The sequence below is a fragment of the Chroicocephalus ridibundus genome, chromosome Z (assembly GCF_963924245.1).
Source record: "Chroicocephalus ridibundus chromosome Z, bChrRid1.1, whole genome shotgun sequence".
NCBI lineage: Eukaryota > Metazoa > Chordata > Aves > Charadriiformes > Laridae > Chroicocephalus > Chroicocephalus ridibundus.
In genome coordinates this window covers 8,642,169-8,665,752 of record NC_086316.1, presented here as the reverse complement: position 1 = coordinate 8,665,752, position 23,584 = coordinate 8,642,169, and the positions used below count along the sequence as shown (strand labels likewise).

The window sequence follows — 23,584 nt, the reverse complement described above, 5'->3', positions numbered from 1 at the left end:
ACGCTCATTGTAAAAAACAAAAGTAAAAAATCTTCCTTCTATCTAGTCTGAATCTGCCGTCTTTCATTTTAAAACCATTACTGCTTGTCTTATTGTTACAGGCTCTACCAAAAAAGTCTGTCTTCGGCTTTCTTATAAGCCCCCTTTAGGTATTGAAAGGCCTCAATAAAGTCTCCCTGGAGCCTTCTGTTCTCCTGGCTGAACAACTCCAACTCTTCCAGCCTTTCTTCATAGGAGAGGTGCTCCAGCCCTCTGATCATTTTTGTCACCCTCCTCTGGACCTGTTCCAACATGTCCATGTCCTCCTTCTGCTGAGGGTTCCAGAACTGGACACAGTACTCCAGATGGGGCATCACGAGGGCAGAGTAGAGGGGCAGAATCACCTTCCTCTACCTGTTGGCCATGCTTCTGGTGATGCAGCCTAAGGTATGGTTTGCTTTCTGGTCTGTGAGTGCACATTGCCGGCTCATGTCCAGCTTTGTATCCAGCAGTACCCTCCAAGTTCTTGGCAGGGATGCTCTTAGTACCTTCGTCCCCCGGCCTGTATTGATACAGGGGGTTGCCCCAACCTAGGTACAGAACCTTGCACTTGGCCTTGTTGAACATTATGGTGTTCACGTGGCCCACTTCTTGAGCTTATCTAGGTGTCCCTCCGGATGGCATCCCTTCCCTCAGGTATGTCAGCCGCACCACTAGGATTGGTGGTGTCTGCAAATTTGTTGAGGGTGCACTCAATCGCACTGTCTGTGTCATTACTGAAGATAGTAAACAGTGCTGATGACAGTATCAACCCCTGAGGGGACACCACTTGTCACCGATCTCCATCTGGACTTTGAGCCATTGCCCACTACTCTCTGCATGCGACCATCCAACCAATTCCTCATCCACTGAACACTCCACCCATCAAATCCATTCACAGGGCAGTATTGCATTTGCTATACAAAAAACCAAATTCCTGATGCATCTGAGATGAAGAGAAGTAGGTAGAGGGAAAGGCTGAAAAAAGAAGACTTTAATTTATGGGCAACGGTTGTTTAGCTGTCAAATATCCTTACTTACAGTATTAATTGATTTGTTAAACTGTTTTAATTATCTGAAAGGATAAGACATGGATTTGCATCTTAAAGTGGGGAAGTTAAGCTTTACCATAAAGCATTCTGTATATATTGCGAATACAGTGTACTTTTTTATTCCTCATGACCTTGACAATAAAATAGTTCATTTGTCTCTGAAATTTAATTAAAGGATTTGTGGTTTGAGTTAATCTAGGTGAAAGTACACACATGTAATGTAGCAGTTAACTCTATATGGATGAGCTGTACAGGATTTTGTAAACTCCATACCCATAGAGAAAGTCTTTGTTTCATGAAGGATTCCTAGCTATAAGAAGAAAAATAGCACATCCAATATTCTTTGGCTTACAGACAGCTTAAAAAAAATAAATAAGGAAAACTGTAAACTGATGACTGGACCTCACTTTTTTTGAACTGAATTTGAAGGAACGCCGTTTTCCTAGACAAACTTTTTAATGCACTTTTTGATAAAGTTTAATGTCTCCATCAAAGCTCATACAGGGTGTGCAGCAGCATTATCAGCACAGTGGAGAAAACTTAGATTTACACTGGGCTAAAGAAAATTATCAGTCAACCTAGAAGATGCTACAGACCACTTAATCACTGTCTGTTTAGGCCAGCCTTGGAATCTGAACATAGGTTAGGGAGCTGTGTAGCCAAACCAGGCCAAGGATGCTGCTCTTTTCTGCCAGATTTCTCACACAGGTTCACAGAGTGAAGGCTGCAAGAAAGGGGTTCTTCTCAGCTGCTGAGGAATGTATAGTGCTCTCTGACTTAAAGTGTACAGCGGCATGAAGATGTAGAATACATTCTTGAAGCTAAGATGAAAAGGACTTAAAATAGAGAACATAGTAGTAAACATTTAGTTATCTCATCTGGATCTGAGGAAATTAAATGTGTCCCAGGTTTCAGACACAGTCAGATTCAGACCACAGACTCGATCTGGCATAAGAATTTGAATGCTAAAGCCTTACTAAAAAAATGCTTTCACAACTATCCTAATCAAATGCAGTTATGATGAACTTGCATTAAATTATTTTTTGGAATGCATATTTTGGAATCTGTTTGCTGTTTATTACTCAAAATCATAATGTAATTTTGTGAGCCCTGGCAGAGTGGAAATTGTCAACTCTATGAAATAAAAAAAATTGTAATCCTGAGGAGTGGAGACAGTTTTTGTTTAAGATCCCTGGTCTTATGCTGTCTTGTGCAGGTTTCTTGATTAGATAGAATAAATACATCTCTCTTACTTGGTCCAGGCCTGCTGTCCCTGAGTATGCACATAACGTAGGGAGCTGGATCTACACTATCTGAGCTCTGCATTTCCTACAGTCCGTTAGACAGATACTGGGTCTGGAGTGATGACTTTGGTGGTAATATGGAGGACATGCAGAAAAGAGCTCTGTAACTTGGTGTGAGTGTAGGGCCTTTGAAATACGATGGCTCATCTTCAATGCAAAAGTGCTATAAAAAGCGTAGGTAAGGACTGTGATGAGACAAACCACCTCAGCTCTGATGTGAAAGGACTAATCATTATATTTCTAATATCACTGCATATTATACTTCTAGAATTGTTCTAACGTGCTGATATTGTAGATTTAAAGATAATGTGTGTGTGTGTGAGAGAGTTATTTCCAGTGGTGTCATGCCCCAAAATGACGAAGGACTGAAGGAAAAGCAAGAATTGTAAGAGAAGGAACCCATGGCTACCCAGGCAAGGTGCGTACATCTCTCTTAGGAGTCTACTAGACAAATAGAGTGGTGCTGATCACAGAGGAGTTATATTTGATTCTTGGTATTATGATAGCTGTCTCTGAAAGGATTTAAAGGAAAGGCTGGGGCTTCAGCCAAACCAACAAATAATTGTTGCATCGCTTTCTGGTGTTGCAAAAGTGAATTGAATTTGCATGTCAGTTTAATCAGCCTGTGATATATAATTACCATATTATCAGATGTTATTAGTTAAAAAGTAGTATGTTTGATTTCTAACAAACTCTGGAAAGGAACCTTGGAATGGAATTTCATCAGTAAGTTTTCAGTGGTATTGGTGGGTTAGGGAATCGTTTGTGCTAAACCATGGCCAGTTTCATACGTTCAGTACAAAAGTTTTTGTGGATTCATGGTGAACTGCAACAGGTGAAGAACCACTATGGTCATTTGTTCTTTCTGGGGAATTTTTGACTGGTTAGGATTCTTGTCGCAGTTCACTATATGGTTGTCCAAGTGTTTATGCCAGGGCAAAAGGAAAGAGATAAGAACGAAGATGCTGGGAATGGCAGGGCTGTTGTGTTTGGTGGCTGTGTTCATCTGTGTTTGTTTGAGTTGATGGTCAGGCTGTACTCTTGGTGTGTGAGTCCTGTTCTCTAAACAGGATCTGTGATGTGATAAACTAAGAGAAAAAAATAATTCGCTTTTAAACATAATTCCTTTTTTTTAAAAATGAAAATTTATATTGAATCATGGTCATGTTGACAGTTGTACATTTTCAGGTTGGTTGTTGAGATAGGACTTAGCATGGAACTGAAGTCCCTTTATTGCAGTCCATACACGTATAGTATTTCAGATACAAATCATGTTAAGAAATGGATGTGTATTAGTAAGGATGTCTCTTCAGATGCTTCTGTGTCATCATTTACTATGTGCAGAATGTAGACTAGCACCTTGTACCTTTTATACTAAGCTGGGTGAAGGGAATTCTTGTGGTTCTGTTAAGGAACATTCTTTATAGACAGATTTCAGTATGTTATGCCAGCAACTTTGTGTATTTTAAAATACAGGAACTAAATAAAATAAGGCAATGCGTCTTGTGTGGGAAAATCCTTTATCTGACAAAACCAAAACAGTTTCACTTAGCAGCTTTATCCTTCTATTCCTTTAACATTGTAAACATTTTCCTTATTGGTAATAATAGAATTTTGATTCTTTAATTTCCTTAAGTCTTGACTTAAAACATCTAATAAGTTAGAGTAAATATCAGGTGCCAGTAGAATTAAGATGCTTTTTTTTTTTCTTCTTCAATTTTTATCTTATAAAAAACCTCAAACAACTGCATCTGTATGTTACATACTAAATTAAGCCATGGGAAAGATAACTTCCCTGCTTTTTCACTTGTATTAATTTTTCATAGAATGCGACATCAAGGTAAGTAGCCATGTACGGTTAAAATGTGCCACTCTTAATTACAGGAATATGGCAGTGAAAATAAAGTTTTGTATATAGAGGGCATAATTATTAACACTCTTCGTATTTATTATATTAGAAATGTTACTGTGTTTCAGCATCTTTGTACATCTCACAGGAAAGCCTGAAATAATTTGTTGAAAAATTAACAAGTTCCTTTCATCACATCTAGTGGATTCTTAAATCTGTATCAGCTTATCAAAGGAAACATTAATTAAAAGTGTAATTGACTAGCCAGCTGTTTCCTGTTTTCTGTCCAGCAGCCTCTATTAAAAACATTACAAAACACGTAAAGCTCTTTATCTGAGGCAGATGAGAAGATCCTTATGCCAAATTCTGCTCAAGCAGTGAGATTTAAATGATAGGTTCTTAGTTCAGTGCATGTTGGGTGAGCAGTATCTGTAGGCATGTACTACTTCATATAGAGGTAGGCTACATTACCAACTGGCAGAGAACCCCTTTTAAAACATGACATACACGGTTACCATGCCAGAATGCTTTGTTCCCAGAGGGGAGCACTGCATATGACTAAGACTGAACGTGTGGTTGCTTTTTCCTCACTACACACAATAAATCCACTAATAGCAATGCAGTTCTCAGGCTAGGCTTGTATATTGAGAGCAGTAAATAGGCACGTACTGAAGTCACAATTCTACCTTGCTGAATTGGCATACAACACTATATAACACGTAAAATGTACAAATCTTTTCTGCATGGTTAGAATATGTTTTGTCCATTAGGTTACAGTGTTCATTCCCAAGCTTGGAAATTATGCTCCCCAGGTACAAGAAGGGCCACATGGAACCATTTCAGTTTTCCTTTTGAGAGATGATTGCGAACTGCAAAGGTCCCCTTGATCACAAAGAACCTCTGTTGCTTTTTTAGACATGCCCTGTTAACAGGGGGGCTGTAACTAGCCTCCTTTTATGTTCATGCTACACTTTCCATTGGGCCAGTGCAAGACAAATCATGACCAAACTCAGCATCTGTCTTTTTCTTCCCAGAAACCAGAGTTTGGCCTCCCTGGGGATTAACACAGAACTTCAGGGTCTGAAGACTTCTTTGAATGTTCGTCTACCATTTGCAGGGGTTTTTTAATGTATGAGAGACAAACTTCTTTTTAAGTTAGAATTATTAAAAATAAAAATCCCATTTGCCATTACCACACATGACCAAAACTCTGAAGCCTCCTTTGGTTTTGGTGTGGAGAATGAATATGATATTAATTCTCAAATTAAGATCTGTTACAATGAAGGTTCCTGCTTCTTTTTTTGCTTTCATTCAGGTTACTTCCTTGGGGACTTCTTATTAACTCCATACTTGGATTTGTTGTTATATTCAGCTCCCCTCCCATCTTAAATATCATCCTGTTTTCACTGGGTGACTGAAAGATCAAGTTAGAAAGTTTTGTTCTGGAGGGCAGGACAAGTGTCAGTCACACTGGGGAGAGGCAGAATGCGTCAAAAACCAAGGTGCTGTCATGGCTTGGCAACAATGAAAGAGAATAACTCCAGTAACAACAAATTAAGAAGGAGTGGGGATAGAGCAAAATTTTGCCTGTTGTGTTTAGATACGAAGGTAGTGTCTCACTGGATATCTTTGTGAGTTTGGAATTGGAGTCTCCTTATTTTAGCATAGCTGGAGAGCTCAAATGGAGTAATTTTTGGAAGAAAATCAGGAATAATACAGTCTTCCAGCCATACTACGTTGTAGATTCATTATGAAAAATGCACTGTAGTAACACACAGCGGGATCTTCCTTGAAAAAGAAAAAGGCTTGCAAGGTATAGGCCATGCGCAAAGGCAAACTCAGTTTGATTATTGAAGATTGTTCAAAACAGAGTAGGTTTGATTTTGGGGATAAAGATATTTAATAGGTTTTTTTATATCTCTAATTACATCTGTGGTTACAAATGCTGACAGCTGCAAGATCTTATTGTGGCTTAATATTTTATTTCTGTAGCCTAAAGAGGACTTGTACGTGTTAGGTGTCCCAAACATTGATCCTGCAAATGGAGGGATAAGGGAAAAACCTAGTAGACTGACTAGTTATATAAACTATCATGTCCTTTCTCTTGGCATCAGTTCAAGTGATGCTGTCAGTGGCATGAGAGGAGAATGAAATGAGAACAGCAAGTTATGCCTGTCAGAAATCAAAAAATAAGAGATGTTGTGCCACAGTCTCTGCTGAAAAATATGGTTAGGTAATCAGCTTAAAGAGTATGTTCTGTCCTTCCTGTTGCATATGAAGTTTGCCCACAGACAAGGGAAGAGCATATCTCTTCATCTCCTAGCTATGGATGGTTGAAATCCTCTATGTGAAGACATATTAAGAGAATTCCTGCATGGAAGATTCCTTAGTTTTCCAAAGAGCATCCACTGCTCAGAGCACAGATCTTGAGTTTCTGAGATGTGTGAATTTGTGGAAGCAGATCACCTGAGATCACCATGTGGAAACAAACCAACTCTGGAACCATAATTATTCCAGCATCAGATCCATTTCTGATCTCATTAGTAGATCATGGTAAATTAAATTTTACATGTTCATCTCTTTTCTACAGCATAGAAGAAACTGCTTGGTAGAACAGTGCTGTAAAGGCAAGAAGGGCTATGTAGCCTTGTTCTTATTGGTGCAATTAAGAATACATCTGGTTTAAATTATATTTAATAACTTTCACAGTTTTTTAGAGTCGTTTGTGTCTCAGAATCTTGGAAAAAAAATGCTTTGGATGGGATTTCTGGAGGTCATTTTGTTTAACCTCTTTCTCAGTGCAGGGGGCTGTCTTCCATGTTAGATCAGGTTTCATCAGTTTTGCCCGGTTTGGAAAATCCTCAAGGAAGGGAAGTCCCCGGCCTCTCCGTACCACCTGCCACCTGCTTTAGTGCTTAACTGGTCTTGTGGGGAAGAATTTTTTTTCCTAAAGTCTGTGTAGGATTTTGAACAAGTTGCAACTTGCAACTGCTTGGTTTCGTCCTTTCATTGTGCACCTCTGACAAAAATCTGCTTCAGGCTTTTCTAAATGCCCTTTAGATAGTAGAAGGTGACACCTTAACTTTCTCCATACCAAATCAGTTCAGTTTCCTTAGTCTGTTCTCATTTGCCTTATGCATTAGCTCCCTAATTGTCTTGGAGGCCCTCCTGAATTCCCTCTAGTTTGTTGATAGGTGTCTTGTACTGGAGGCCCAAATTGGACTCATTACTCCAGATAGTGTCCTGTGAATACCAAGTAGAGTGGAATAATCACTTCTCTTGATCTCACCATCTTTGCACTACTGCACCCCAGTATGGGTTAGCCTTCACTGCCACAAGAATGATTTGCCTTCATGGTACTCAAATTACTTTATCCTGTTATGTTTCCCTGCTTTTTCTTTGCACAAAATTCATACTAATATCCCTGATATCCCAGTGTCCTGCCTGCGTGGAAAAATCAAGTCTAAGCGACAAGAATAATTGAGGTGTGATTATAAAGGAAATAGGCAAATGAGCACCAATTTGTTAGCACAGATACCAGTAGCTGTGAAGCTACTCTTTTACCTCTGCTAGCTGAGGTAACAGTACAATTGTAAATTGTAAAACTGTACAATTAGTACAGTGTAGCCTTGATGTTTTTTTCCCCTAGATGGCTCATGTAGGCCTATTTAATGTTACCCTGCGTATGGAGCCTTGTGTGGTATTTAAACACCATGCTGTTAGTTTTCTTTTGCTCTGCAGCTTGGATGAACATGTTTCCCACCTTTTCTAATGATAAGTAATACCCAGAGGAATGGCCACCCAAAAGTTTCATGTCTTATTTTGCAGGTAGTTATTAATAAAAAATATTAATTAAGAATATCAAGTCTTGTGCAAAAATATCTGGATAAAATTACCCAAATCCTGAAGACGTATTTTGGAATTTTTCTCCTCCTTTTTGTTATAACTTGTTAGAATAATGTGGTGTTTTAAGCAAAGAATTCAAGAACGATTGCAGGTTTTCTGCCTGAGTGCCAGGTGTAATGACCTGTCATCATAGTTTGGAAATACAGTAATGTGTATACTTCCCTTTCAAAGTTAAAGTGAGATGTTATAGGCTGATTCCCCACCCCCCACCCCCCCACCCCCCCGCTTAATTTTTTTAAGTTGGTCTGTAATTCTACAGGGTCATACAAAGCGTTTATCAGGAGGATTCAGCGTTTTTGTTTTTTATGGGAGATTTTTTTCAGGTATGTGTTGCTAGTTGACATCTGCCACTGAGAACCAGTGAGTTTCTTCTGACAGGACTTGGCTGAGGAATGCATGGGAGAAATGTTAAACCATTGTTTCTGCTCTGAACTGTGATCGGCGCTCCTAGTAAACTGACAGAAGAAAATTTCCAGTTTCCACTAGTTTAGTTGGAGTATCAGGCGTTCTCCAGCTGTGAACACAAATCTATGGATCAGAGGGCAGAATTCGTTACATGTAGCTAATTTTAACTGCTGATCGGTTTCCAGACAAGGGTCAGAGTATTACTTTCTGTAATGCAGACAAGGCATAGATGGATTCTTCCTGGAGGCCTTTCAGCTCTTCCATTCCCACATGACATCTGTGTGGAAAGTACAACCATCTGCTCCCTGGCCTTCTCCTCCTTCAGTCTGTCCCTGGGGGACCTTCACATTTTCTCTTTTCCTCTACTACAGGAGTCCAGCCTGACAAAACAGCTAGACAGTCCTCTCATAAGAGTTCCCTTTTTCTCTATGGTTAGTGTATATTAAGTACTTATTTATTATAGAAGGTTCTGAGCTTCCCTTACACAAAGCTGAAGAACAAGCAGTGGGTATACCATGTCTTTACAGACCACTGGAAGGTGTGTAAGAGGCTGAACAAGAGCTAGATCCTTTTTTCAGAGCTGTTAACTTAAATGGTTTCAATGCAGTGATGGGTGGAAAATCCAGATACAACCTTCTGCTTGCAGAAGCAATATACTGTCTTAGTGTGGTCCTTATTGGATATTCAGTGTTCTAGTAAATTTCCACAGCAATTCTCATGCTGATTAAAGAACAAGATTTATGTTTTTGACAGTTCTTGGCAGGTGGAGTTGTGGTAGGAGTGTGGGAGGTTAGTTCAAATTGATTTATAACAGATACACGGATGGACTCTGTCTGTCACCATCTCGGTTATTTCTTACATAATCATTGGAAATGATGTTTCATAAGCCAATGATGACTTCCATTCAGCTTCCTATTTATGGTGTCTGTCTATGCCAGTAGAATATCCTTTTATCCATCACCTGGGCAAAATGCATGGTTCACGTTTCAGCAGCACTCCTTGGAACCACTGTGCGTTTTCTGTGGCTGATACATTCTGCAGCATTCAGCTTTGATTTGGGGTTCTCTCTAATCCTGTGGAGAAGTCACTAACTTGAATTCAAGATTCTTTCCAGAAGTATGTTGCATTGTAACCATCTGCTTTTAATTTTTATTTATTTTAACAGCCTCACCTAGGAAACGCTTTCCTTTCTTGGACAAAGCACTACATGTTCTGTATATGTATGTGAAGGATCCAGTTCACTTTCAATGTTTTGAGGGCCAGTGGCATTTCAAATATAATTAACCTAAAAATGCCCAAGAGATTTTTGCTCAGGCGCAGCATAAGGGAAAGGGATATAATTAAAATGGGTGGGAAACATTGTTAAGCACTGAGCTTGACTTTGTTCAGACTGAATTTGGGCCATTCCTTCTGCTGCTAGGGAAGATGTGTCTTTGAATAAGGTGTACTCTACTGAATTTTTCTTCATCAGTTTGATCCTAGAATGGGGTTGTAATGGTGAGTTTTAATGACAGTAGGCAGTGATTTGACAGAAGCACAATGGTTATGACTTCACTGCAAGATCTGGTAGGTGGGAAGCCTTTCCAAAAAGATTAGAAGAGAAACAAAGAAAAGTGCTTTGTGCTCAAAAGTTTTTGCTGTTCAAAATGAGAAAGTTTCATGTTCCTGTCAATCAACACAAGTATGATCAGACAACACGTGACCTTGTGAAGCAAAGAGCAGTATGTTGGCTTTTGAAAGATGTATAATACAGTGAAGGAGGTGTGGGATTGTGAGGGGAAAAGCTGCTATTTAGATCAATGTGATAGTCCAAAATTCACCATACATATTTGTATTAGAGTTTCGAAACTCATTTTATTTCAAGGTTGTTCTGAAATCTTTTCCTTCACTCTGCCTGTCCAGAATTTTTTGGTGTCTTTTAGCCGTAGTCACTCTCTTCCTATTATTTAATTTATTGCAAATGCTTATGAAGCACTTGAAGTGTTTTTTTTAATGATGCGAGGTAAGGTGGTAATATTTCTAGTTATATAATACGTAATGCAAAGCTCAGTTTTTCTGTCTGCCACCCTATTGTCTGGTGGTGTTGACATTCTTTTACAAGTCCCTTTTGGTGAAAAAGCATGGTAATTTAGGGGGAGTTTTGAGAGCCAATTATCACTATGTTAGAGGATAATTTAAAATATTATTAAGTGGTTGCTGTAGGTCTCATGTTCAAGTATGAAATTATCTAAAGTATTTCTTTATATGAGCAGATTCAACAGTGCTTTGCAGTGGGGCATCGTCTTTGTAAAAATAAATATTTCAAGATGGACTATTCCTGGCTTCTGGGGTAAATATATCAAAAGCAGATTAAAATTACAATATAATTCCTGGATTGCATTTCTGCATTCTTTTCCAAATAGTTGTATAGATGGGACTCTTCATTTTGACCCTGACATTGCTTCTCTAAGTTAAATCTCTTTTCTCTAAACATCAGTTTTGTTGTACTTTCCAGAGGACAGCAGTTCTCTACATGTTTCTACGGTGTGTCACGTACTGGAAAATTTTGGCACTCGGCTCCTCGTCATGGTTTCAGTAAGGAGCAGTTACAACTGGTTTGTTTTTTATGCTGCAGTATTTCCTTTTAGCGTGCGGCTGTAATAGCAGATAGATGTGCCACTGCCCTGTGCTGCTCTCTGGGAGCTGTGGCTGCTCCGTCCCGCAGTCTTCTCCTTTGCACTACATTTTAAGATTCATTTTGGTCTGAACTTGGACTTGCTCTTACAACCTGCTTCTCATCTTTCAGCTCCTTCTTTACACTAGTGACAGACTCTTACACAGTTTAGTGAAGTGACCTATCTGATCTTGGTGATGGTCCTGCTTCAAGTGGAGGGCTGGGCAACATGACCTCCAGAGGTGTCTCAGTGATTTCTGCAGTTTTAGAGGTGGGATACGTGGTTCTACTCTGCTTACTGTGATCATTGCTGACATTCAAAATCAAGTTGTTAAGCAATAAAGATAGGAAAAGTTGGAGGTGGAGGGGGCAGAAGGGTCAGGCAGTGAAAGTCTCTAAGGGGTGAGTATTCTTGCTGACCAGCTGCAAATAGTGAAATAAAGCTTCTGGCCCTGGGGATAAATAGAAAAGCCTGAGATACAAGCGTGAGACAATAGCCAGTGCTCCTAAATCTTTCTGGTGGTAAGCTTTTGCCACAGTTTCTCTTAGAAATAGTGATCAGAGCTGGCTTCCCTGGTCCTGTCACCATTGCTGTCTTTTCACTTCATTGCTGCTGAGCCATTTAACCATGCTAAGCCAGCAAAAAACTTCCTTTTTCCTTCCCCCTACCATGAATTTTTTCTGTCATAGCATGCTCCAAGTGTTTGCTCCAGGGTCAGGAAAGCTCTACAGCTATTGCAGAGGAAGCAGTGTGAATAAACAGCCAGGAAGGGGGTGGGGAGCATGGTACTAGGACAGTCAGTAGCTACATTGATGTAGCCAAACACAGAACTGCAGCTGCAAAGTAACTCAGACCAGACACAATAACAACAGCTATCGTTGAGGTAAATAAGTATTTATCCCTTTCCTACAAAGCATGCTTGTCCAGCCACACATTGTTGTATGAGGTTTAAGCCCCCATGTGAGAAGAAAATATAGAAAATGACCCTGTCTAATTATCTGTGTTCTTTCCCATCAACAGTTTTTTCAGTACTTGGGAAAAACTGGGCAATACAGATAGAGGAATTGATCCATTCTTGAGGAAAAATGTGCGAGAGAAGAGTTCAGAATATGAAAATGATCCCAAAGCACAGTGTGATGCTTAGGTGTTTCATAGCATGTCAGCTAGGTGCAGAGAAAGAGACATGGAATGGAGTCTTCCACATCTGATTTTAGGATAGATAGCATAAATATGGGGTTTCATTCATTTCTGTCATCTGTGCATTTTTTATCTTCGTAACTGTGTTGTCTGGGGTTTTAGAAATACTTGCATTTGCTGTTACGTTATCTGTCCTTCCTCTCCCCCATAGTTACAAGTTAATGTTGGCTTGAAGCTAAGTAGCAAGCATCAAAGCACTTCGTTCCTTCAAAATATTTAATGCTGACACACTGGGTTGCTCTGGCAGAATGCAGCAGTTTGTCACGTTCTTCTGTATCATAAGATGTTAGAAGCTCCATGGGTCATGTTAGTGCCATGTTAGGGTTATGTTAGTGGTGTCCTTTTGGAGAAACTTCTGGTGGCTATTGGTTGGTAAACTCTTCGGCATACTGCTTTGAACTCTGCGTGTTTGAAGGAGTGCATAATAACATGCATCTGGAATTTGTTGAACTGTTCTCTGACAGAAGAGCACCGCAGTGACATCATCTTTCTTAAAAAAAAAAAAAAAAAAAAAGAAAAGTGTGTGTGCTAATTCTGCTGGAAACTGCCAACCTTAAATTTCTATAAATAGTATTAGAAAATTCAGGGCAGAAACAGCCACAGACTAGTTAAACAAGGCCACAAAATATGCGCTGCTCACTTGATGGTGTGCAGAAAAGAGAGGCAAGCCACAGGGTGAACCCAGGCTATCACGAGTGAATGATTGGATCTATGTCTTCACTCTCTCCTCCCTCATACTTTGATTCAGAAAGAGGTATTTTCCATGGTGGGGTGTAACTGGGGGAGCATTATTTCATTGGTGTTAATTGTTGTATGGCAGATACTAGGTGGAGTGTTCCTATACTTTGTTTCATTGTGGTGGTGTTGCTTTGGGACTTTTTAGTTTAATTTATTTGAAGCCCTGCAAGAAGAGATATTTTTTTACTGGTTGGCATAATCCCGAATGGAGGAATCATTGTGCCAGTGGTGATTCTGGGGACAAACTTGTGCAGCTGGTTTACAGACCTCTCTTTAGCACATCACCGTCAGGGGTGCAGGTGGAGGGTAACAGTAGGACAAGCACATGTCAGATTAGTTCAGTGTGCTCTCAGTCTCCTGATGAGACCACATCAAAGTGAGCTGAGTCTTCCCAGTGCCATGTTCTATACAGCACCTGCAAAACACAGAGGGAAATATTGCTGGAAGAGTGGAGAAGACACTGTGCTGATTTTTTGAAGAGCAATTGTATGAGCTGAAACACAACTGCAAGAGGCACTGCAAGAAGACACTTTAAGTAGTGCTCTTCATTGGATATGAACTGCTCTGTGTTGTCATTTTGGAAGTAAACTATATGTGCTTTGGATGTTTTATGGAAAGAACTACTATGTTAAAAATTAGAACTTCTGCTCCTTTATTCCCTATTCTACTCGTGATGTTTATTCACAGCCATACATGATAGAGAGAACTTGTATTTTTTATTTAATTTCTCCACAATGTTTGGAGTTTAAGTTTTCTAACATTCTTTGCAGTCACTTCAACCTCATACCCTTGTTTACTGGGGTTGTCCTCTGTTTCATTCTCCAAATGATAACTGAAGTATTCAGTGATACCAGATGCAGTATTGAGCTGTGTGGAACTTTGCAAAACATGTTCTTTCATTTTGTAAGTGAACTGTGATACCATTCTGAGTATTGCTCTGCATCCAGTTTTGTACCCATTCTGTAGTAAGTACTTTCATGTAAATCATGCTTTCATAAATCGGTTATGAGACCATTGTGTGAAACAATATAAAATAATCTCACTGAAATCAAGCATGTAGGAAATCTGCTGCTTCTCTGTCCACAGAATCTGTACGTCTGCCATTGAAGAAAATTAAATTGATTTGATGGCATTTTCTTTTTTTTTTTTTTTTGACCAATCCAAGCTGGCTATTACCTCACTTTCTTCCAGGTGCTTAGAAATAGTTTCCTAGAGGTTCTTGATCCTTTCTACTATGCTTGCATAGAATGAGTGTAGTCTGTCTCATCCCATTCTTCAGATAGGCAGATGGAAGAAGCCTGAAAAAGATTTGTTTGTGTCTATTTGTGGATGCAATAGCTGCTGGAGTGCAACTGTGTTTGTGTTTTGTCCTGTAGTACCTAATTCTGTTCTCACAGAAGGCACAGTGTGTCATACAGTGCCTGCACAACCCTCTGCCCTTTGCTTTTCTGATAGCCTCTTTGTTCTACTTCCTTGGTAACTACTGTCTCTGAGTTCCTAAAGCTAAAAGTATGTTTTCTTCAAATTTCTTGGATCTAGACTCTTGCCTTGTAGATACAGAATTCTTTTCAGATGTAGTTCTGTTAAGGTGACTAGAAGGAAATCAGGATGTACATGTTGAGAAATGTTGATAGTTTGGATAGTAAAAGGCAAGCAAGCAGTTTTCCCCAAGTTTTTCTGTATGTGTGTGTGCATTTCTATATATATGTAAAATATACATATGTGTCTATATATATATGTATGTGTATATATATATATTGAAGTGTGTTAGAGTTGCTTCTAGGTTTTTCAGCAGCTTCTAGCGTAAATGAGGGTTTGGGGATGGGACCTTTGAAAAGCTGGAAGTCTTGTAGGGTAATGCGTTATATGTAGTATATTGATAGCATACATGTGGTAACTATTGCTTGGTTATTACAGGCAGCAGTGATTTATATCATTCTGAAAGTGGCAGATACTCAGAGAAGGTGGCCGTGCTGCCATTTTTCTTGCAACAACATTGTCCCCATCTCTCATATCTGAAGGTTGTTGAGAGCAAATGTGGGAAAGTACTTTACTCTGTCAGGAGAAAAAAAGCTGTGCTTATAAAAATGTATGCACTTAGTGCGAAAAAAACAGCTGCTTGGAAATGTCATTGAGACTTTGCAGTGAAGCTACTGGAGCTCCATGCCAAGATTTACCAAAAAAGGAAGGATGATTGTTCTCCAGTTGCTAGAAACAATTGTATAACAAAGGTATCACAACGATGACAAATAAAGGAAATGCAATTTCTGCTAAGCATGTTAATGAGGGAAGATAACACCATACACTTGGATTTCTGAAAGGATTAATGCATTCAAGTTGCCTTGCTCTACTGGGCAGCGTAGGCATTTTTCCCCAGTGACAAACTGGTTGACCTAGCAGAGTGCACTATGAGAAGTGCAAAGGAAATAGCAGTTTGAATAAAGTGTATAGGAAAAATTAAGTAACAGTTATTTGTGCTTTATAAATCTGCGCTTAGCATCAAAAATAAAAACTTCTTACTAAACTTTAGGAGCAGAGATATCCCTTCCCAAATTCCATGTAATTTATGAACTTGTATTGTGATATAAGGAGGTACAGTAAAGTATTGGTGCCTGCACCCCTGCATTTGAATAGTCCTAAAGCAGAATGGGCAGGACAGGATAGTAGCTGGAACGTAAAATTCTGGAGTTATTTGCTTTCCTTAGGAAGGCTTCCTGAGCTTTAAGAAAACTTAGTTTGGATGTGTTTGTTTTTCAGGAAGTCTTTATGCACTTTATGACTGTTTAATTGTGGAGCAGTAATGAAGTGACTCCTGTTTCATTCAGCACACTGCAGTCAGCTTTTGTGCTTAAATGCAAGCTCATTCTTGCAATAAAAGATTTTATTATTTTTTTTAAATATCTTGAGTCAGTTTCTGTAAAATAGTTTTATCTATGTTGTTTGACATTCTTCTAGCTCCTAGCAGGTTTTTTTAGTCTTAAGAGATTTTCTTCCCAAAAATTTAGTGATATCTCTTCAGTATTTTTCCTGCAGCACTTTGTAAGCAATGAATCTTTAAGTGGATGCATTGAATTGTCGGATAAATAGAGGGATAAAACCCACCAGTGTTGATCCTTTTTCATTTTTCCAGCAGGGGGACAGATAAATTAGTCCCTATAGTAACAGAATCATAGAACAGCATAGTCCATTGGAATGGACTTAAAATGTTATGTTATATACACAAAAGTGTGTGTGTGTGTGTCTGTGTAAATGTGTGTATTTCAGGATCCCATCCTTTATGCATCTATTTATGGACACATTGGTTTCATATTCTTAACTGTGGGTGATGATCGTCTCTTCAAGCAACTTCCATAACTCATCTTGTGAGGAAGGACGGTCCTACATCAAATCCCAGTGCGTTTAGAGAGCAGGGAATTCTTAATAAGGCGCACTATATGTTCATTCATACCATCAGTTGGTAGTTTGAAACCCTGAAACATCTCTGCTCAATATCCATTTAAGGGTGGTAGCAGAAGAACTTGTGCAAGGAAAGTAAAAAAGCTTTGAAAAGTTCAGTTTCATCATTGACTAACCCTATCAGTGTCACAGGACTATAAGGATTGCTTGTTTTTGGAAGTACTGAAAAAGATATCAATAAAATACTGAGTTGCACAGCAGTTCATTGTAGATGTTCTGACAAGAATGATGTTTATGAAAGTTGATGGCAAATTGACTTCTGATTTAAATAAGCATTGGTAGCTGGAGAGATAAAGCATCAACATATCATTCTGTCTATAATCAGAAAAATGGCCTATGGGTGAACATCTGGCTAAACAAAGGACGAACATGAAAACCTTCTGCAACAAATTTTGTTTTCATACATCTTGATAAAAATTCTGATTTTTCCATACATTGAATAACCTTCCCATTTTTTTACTTTATCTAGAATATCAGATGCATACCGTCAGATAGACAGAGTGTCAGGTATTTGTATTTGAAAATGATAACAATTACTTTTTAGCCATTACTTTAAAAACAAGCAGGTGTGGCATGAATCATCGAAAGAAGTACCCCCTAAAGCCTCCTGGTTTGACTTTGGTTCTAAAAATTACCTCTGCAGACCTTGCTATGCCTTGCTTTTCTGAAGGCAGTGTTATGAAAACATATGAAGTAGAAATGAAAAATAAAATCCTGTTAAAAAGATTTCCCTAAGTCCCTACTCACACATGGTCAACAGAAAAGCCCCGCTGTCTTGCAGGACTGATTCAAAGGCTTGTACTCTGCTGACCTCCAGATATACAACACATTTTAAAAAGTTTAATGTTGAAGTGGTATTCTTGCAAAATGCTGTAGTGAGTATATAAGCTAATTTAACAAAATGGGTGGATGTGTTAGAGCAGTTTATTAGTGAAGGTTGAAGCAAGTGAAAAACACAAGGAAGAAAATAGCTGATTGTTATCGAAGTTTGAGGAACACAGACTAATTGTTGTTTACAGAAATCCATTTGCTTTAAAAATGTTTGCTCATTCTGAGTAGGGTTGGGGCAGAGGGGGATCCCAGAGGGTCTAAAGACTGAAAACTTAATTGGATCAGTCAGTTAAAACTAAGGCCCTCAAAGTAAGCAAGGGATGTGCTAGGATGTGCTGAAAAAAGTCAGACCTCTAAGACTCAGTCAGTTTGATACATATTATAGGAAAACAACTCTCATCTTTAAGAGTTGAGCCTCAGAGACATATTGATCCTTTAAGATGGGAATATGTACGATGTAATGCAGAAAACTTGTCTGTCTGTTTTTTCCTGTGAAGTTGAAAAGCCCTTCAAAAAGGGTATTGATTAATTTCCTTCCTATAATACTTACGCAGTCTCTCTCATTGGCGTAATTCCAATGTGCTAGAAGTATTTGGTTAATTCATGTCCCATGGTGGTATGAGACTGAATGATCTGAGGCCAAGTAGGTTTTACATGTGTCTTTTACTGGCAGCTTTCTACTGGCTGCTTCTTCAGTGCTCATTCTGTTGCTGTGTAACTATGTACAGGGTTGCAGGGGGAGTGTGTGTGATTTTTGTTGTGGTTTTTGTTTGGTTTTGGTTTGTTTTTTTTTTTTTTTTTTTAAACCAGCACATCTGTTTAATGCTGTATTAACAGCTTTTCAAATTGAATTGATAACGCAGCATCCAGTTTTAATTTCAGTGAGCAGTTAGGAAATGCAGCCAGTGTAGACAGGTTGTATCTTGTAAACACCACACACATAGTCTTCTCTGAGGCAGTTTGGCATCTCGGGTGTGCTGCTTGACACTCAAGCCCAGGTACTGAGCAACTTTGATCTCTTGCATGTTGTGATGAATACAGGTTTTTTGCCACTGTCTTACATAAGCGGGCTGTGTAAGCAGGGGTCACAGGAAGCAGGCGAGATGAATTTCTCATGGGTTGCAAAACTGTCTGAAATCCTGTACTGCTGTAATTCTCAATTACTTGCTGACAGCAGGGAAGGATTCATGGAAGAGATCTAATTTGGCTTAATGGTGGAACAGAGTAAGTTTGCTACGCTTGCTGGTACTGTTAAACTGGGAGGAACTGTTGACATTTTGGGAGGACTGGGTTATCATTAATAACATCCTTGACAACCTGGACTGCAAAAAGACTGAAAGAAATCAAGTCCCATAGCAGAAGGAAGAGGAAAAATCTTCAAATAGTTATGAAACAAAGGGACAGGAATACTTTGTTTCAGCTGCATATAGGAAAAGATGCAGTAGGTTAAAGTTGCAACAAGTTGCGCAGCACAGAACAAAGCATTTAAAGATAAAGGAAAATTAGATATGGTAATAGATAGCACAGGAGAATTGTTTCATTGTTTAATCATCATAAGTCTTTAAGAACAGATATGGCAAATACTTGTTATGATTGATGGGAACACATTTACATCTACCTTGCAGGTATATGAGACAACCTCTTGAAATCTCTTTTGGGCTTCCTTGCTGTTGCTGTTTGGGTTTTACTTGTTCGTGCTTTTACAATGGAAAGAAGAAAGGTTTAAAAAAGCCACCACGCTCTTAGATATGTTCTCAGCCCGCCCAAGGAGCTCATGTCTTCATTCTTTACCCATTCAATTCTTAACAAAGGAAAGATGAAAGAAAATGCACCTTTGTAACCTACTTAAGTGTTCTTCATGAAGGGAGCAGAAATACTGAAAGTCAATTATTTTCGCTTTGCAGGTTACGGGATGACAGAATTAGGATAGAAAGGATGGAAAACCACCATTTTGAATACAGCCATGCTTTTGAGCTGGTTACTGATTTTTATGCAAAAGAAGTGGCTGATACTACAGGTATGTCATTCAGATTTTTACGCAAAAGAAGTCCCTGATATTACAGGTCTGTTGTTCCTAACGTCTTAGAAGTGTGCATCCCAAGGCACATTTTACCAGTAAAGACCAAGGCAAAGAAGGTGTTGAGTTCCCCAGCCTCTTACATGTCCTTTGTCACCCTCTGCCCCGTTCGGCCGTGCGCCCATATTTTCCCTTGTCTTACTTGTGCTGTTAACATAGTTGTAGAAGTTCTTGTTGCCCTTCACGTACCTTGCCAGTCTCAACTCCACGTGGGCCCTCATTTTCCTAACCCCATCCCTGCAAGCTTGAACAATGTCTCTTTATTCTTCCTGGGTCACTTGTCTGTGCTTCCACCTCTCATACTCCTCCTTTTTAATATTTGAGTTAATCAGGAGCGTCCTGTTTATCTATGTAGACCTTCTGCCACCTTTGCTTAATTTTCTGCCCATTGGTATCTTTTTTGAGCTTGGAGGAGGTGAACCTTGAAAGTGAACATTATTTAAGTAGAAATTAATACAGGGCTAACAACCCTTTTTTTTCATATCTTGAAGATGTGTGTTTATACAGGTTTAAGTTCACACATATATAGCAACTGAGGGAAATTATTCAACATCTGAAATGTTCTTATGTGTATTAATACTCTAAGGACAGAAAAACAGGTCTAAAAACTAAATAGGGTTTTAAAACAGACCATTTTATGTTGAGATATCATGGAGTGAATTTTCCTATTGTTGCAGCTGGAACAGGGACTGTAGTAGAGCACTGTTTAGAAACACTATCAAATACAACTAGCTGTCTCACAAAGATGGAACCATATTCTGCAGACTGGCTGGGGCAGATAAATCAGCACATGTGCCAAGGCCTCCTCATTCCTTTTGAATTGCACAGATGTTGCCTACAGTAATGCCTACAGAATTCAGTTCTTAGTTTGTATATTTAGGAATTTCTTATGCCAACAATTACTCATTTTTATGAAGAAAAACCTGTGCAGTCAAATGTTTTATGTTTTATAATATGTTTACATTATTGTAATGTTCTACATTCTTTGGAACCGTAAATGTTATTTTGGAACCTCACTTTATGTTGATTTATAGATATCATAGACACTGTATATATATTCCAGATTTCTATTCGATTAAATTGAAAAACAGATTATGCTTTTTCTAAAATTTATAAGTAAATAGTGAGTTAACAAGAAAATAATTTTTTTTTTTTTTTTTTTTTTAGATCCTCAAAAACTATCTGTAATACTAAGCTTGGATAAGCCTGTTATTTCCTCCCTAGCAGCAGTAATTGCATACCTCAAAGAATTTAATTTGGAAAAGATGCTTTACAATCCAAGGTAACTTGCCTTATTGAAACTTCCAATTCAAAGCACCAATATACATACCAGTGTTATCTTACAAGTTTTAGCAGACAACTTCCCCACAATGTAAATAACCCACCTGCTACAGTGATAAACATAGTCTCTGTAAAAATTGTACATTTAAGCTCCTAATCGGAACTGAAAGAAGTGTGTGTTTCATGAAAATCTTTATGAAGTATGTTTGTCTAGACATGACTATCAGTAATGTAAGTGAACTTGTACTGCTGACAAGTGTTATTGAAAACAAACAAGGTACAAAACCAGGTGGATACTAGGAGGGAAATGTTAAAGTTTGTTAATCAATATCAGCCATCATATCTCAACCTCTGTTTTACTTTGTGAACAAAATTTGGGACTTTTTTGGCAGCTTTTTAAAAAAACTAATATATTTTGCCAGAGGTATGTAAATAATTTTCTATAGCTCTGGAAGCAGGTATAAATACTAATGTGTCGTAATGTTTAGACAGTATGCAGCTTATCTGTTTGAGCGGGTGAATCTAGTTATCAATTATAAAGAAAATAGACCTTCAGCACATCCTGGCTTTCTGAAAAATCCCTTGAGTTGGCTCAGCAGTCACTAGGAGTGGGAGGAACAATCATGTAAAAAGTTCTTGATAGACCGTCACTATTTGTGCAAAATTACTACAAAAACACACAGACATGGAAATAATCTTGTCTTCCCTTAAGTAGTCCCAACACTTAGGCTTATTAGATATGCTCAGATGAGTACTCAGAATTCGTAACAGGTTTATGCAGGTGGAATCAAATGAAAATGGAAAGGTATTTCCACTCAAGCATCTTTTTATCCTGTCTTGCACAAGTATAAAAGATTGCTATCCTACCTGGCTTGGGTTTGAAACTATCATTGAGGCTTATTGCGTGCTTTAATTAAACAGCTTTATCTGTCATGGATCCTGTGCAAAATATTATCTTGGTTGTCTCAGTATTCCTCTGTCCTGTAAGTAGGCAGGATTTAACAAAGTAAGTCTGCCTGTAAACTGAATACTTGGAAATACGGCGTGTCAGGTGTAGATTGTTCACTTGTTATATGAAATCCTTGAAGTTTCAAGTCTTAGTTTGAAGGGCTCCGTACACTACCATTTTTTTTTTTTTTAAAAATGCAGCAGCATTTAAAAAATTGACTGCAGGTGTCAGCTTTAAACATTTTTCAGGTATCTACTAAAATATTTGGAAATTATGTATACCTGGGTTTTCTGGATTTTGGAATGGATTTTCTTCCTTAAGTTGCCCTTGCACTCTCCGTCTTCTAAGCCATCTCCCCTGCCTCATCCATCAAGGAGCTCTCCGACCTGTGGTGGTGTAGCACTGTGGTGTTCCCGCTAATCCTTTTTGGTTGGCTTTTGTTTTTGTTCTTGTTTGTTTTTTGAAAACGTTTGGGTAGCGAGGGAGGAGCTGGAGAAATCTTGTGAGAAGAAAGTGAACTCCTAGGAAATGCTATTCCATGGTCACATTTGTAGATCACTATTGTCACAGTGCCCTATGTGCAATTACACATAGTGATGGGGGTAATATAAAATCCGTCTTTTATGTAGAATTAATTCAGTACCAGAGGAGAAACATCATTACTTGGAGGCTTATCTAGCAGCAGTCAGTCACATTGGTAGTAGCTGCATCTTAAAATCAAGCGTAATTACAGACTGGGAAAGAAAAGCACTACATCTTAGAGTTGACATTTGCCTGCTGAAGGTTGCTGTAATGTTCTTTATGTGAATGTAAGAGCATCTGAGTGGAAAGGTGGTGAACTATTTGATATCTTGGTGATACACTATGAAGAAATAAAATACATTCTTTGAGATAACTTTGTTCCTGTGTTCATGTGCTTGCATTCTACTGTGTTTATTTCTAAAGACTTTACTGCTTTGACTGCTTGATACTGAATTCTGCTTGATGTTTTTAGTGTGCTACATATATTGAAATAGTGAGCCAAATACTGAGGTGAACTCAACTTCAATATTTTTCCTAATGCCAGTGAAATACTATCTAAATACTGAAAAGGGAAAGCCTTTTAAGCAAGGTTGTCAGGCTCATGGATCTTTTGTGATTCTGCAAGAAATAAAAGAGAAATCCTTCCATTGCACTGTCAAGCAGCTTAAAATTCCTAGGAGAATTCAGGTCAGTAAGCATATACTGATGAGTCAGTGAGCTTGAAGTCAGAGTTGTGAGATAGTTTTCAGTTTATTAATGTAAGTGACACAGATCTGGATGAAGAAGACCTATGTGGTAGGAAGAATGACAAAAAAATTCCTTACACCTCTGTACCTTCTTGGATAAACAGTCTTCTCCCAGCTGAAAAAAATTCCAGCTCAATTTAATAGTAAGAGTCATGAAACATCAAGTAAATGATGAGGGGTCCTTATTAGTGGGTGGAAGTAAGTTTTGTTTTAATATTTAGATAAAGCTAGAAGCTAGATAAAGCAAAATACTAAAAATAAAATAAAATTTCTGCCACAGCAGGACCTTGGGATATGGCTAGACTGCATTGCAGCTCTAGCAGCAAGTAAAAATAGATTTAACAATGAATGATACAAGCTTTTTTTGATCAATGTGTTCTAATACCTTTACATAGTGAGAGACCTTTTATTGGCTTTTCACAAGAAGTTGGTACGCATCTAGGAGAGGTTTTCAAATACAGTTGAGTATACCCACTTTTGCTTGAAAAATCATCATTTGTATAGCAATTGCTGGGGAAATGTGTCTTGGTGTATTTTAATTTTACCTACATGTTTTCCAGCATATTGGAGATGAAACAGAGAGAATGTAGTTCTTAGAT

At 38.5% G+C, this 23,584-nt stretch overlaps 1 protein-coding gene across 3 annotated transcripts in view; it reads left to right on the top strand.

The window, feature by feature from the left end:
- MSH3 (mutS homolog 3) overlaps nucleotides 1-23,584 on the top strand; it is a 118,122-nt gene that overhangs the window by 23,670 nt on the left and 70,868 nt on the right. For 2 of the 3 annotated variants that reach the window (XM_063319656.1, XM_063319658.1), the window contains exons 9-10: nucleotides 19,315-19,427; nucleotides 20,655-20,769. The exons of the other annotated variant lie outside the window; for it this stretch is intronic. In XM_063319656.1, the coding sequence (XP_063175726.1) occupies nucleotides 19,315-19,427; nucleotides 20,655-20,769 (228 nt within the window). The remainder of the gene's footprint in view (nucleotides 1-19,314; nucleotides 19,428-20,654; nucleotides 20,770-23,584) is intronic. 3 annotated transcript variants of the gene reach the window in all.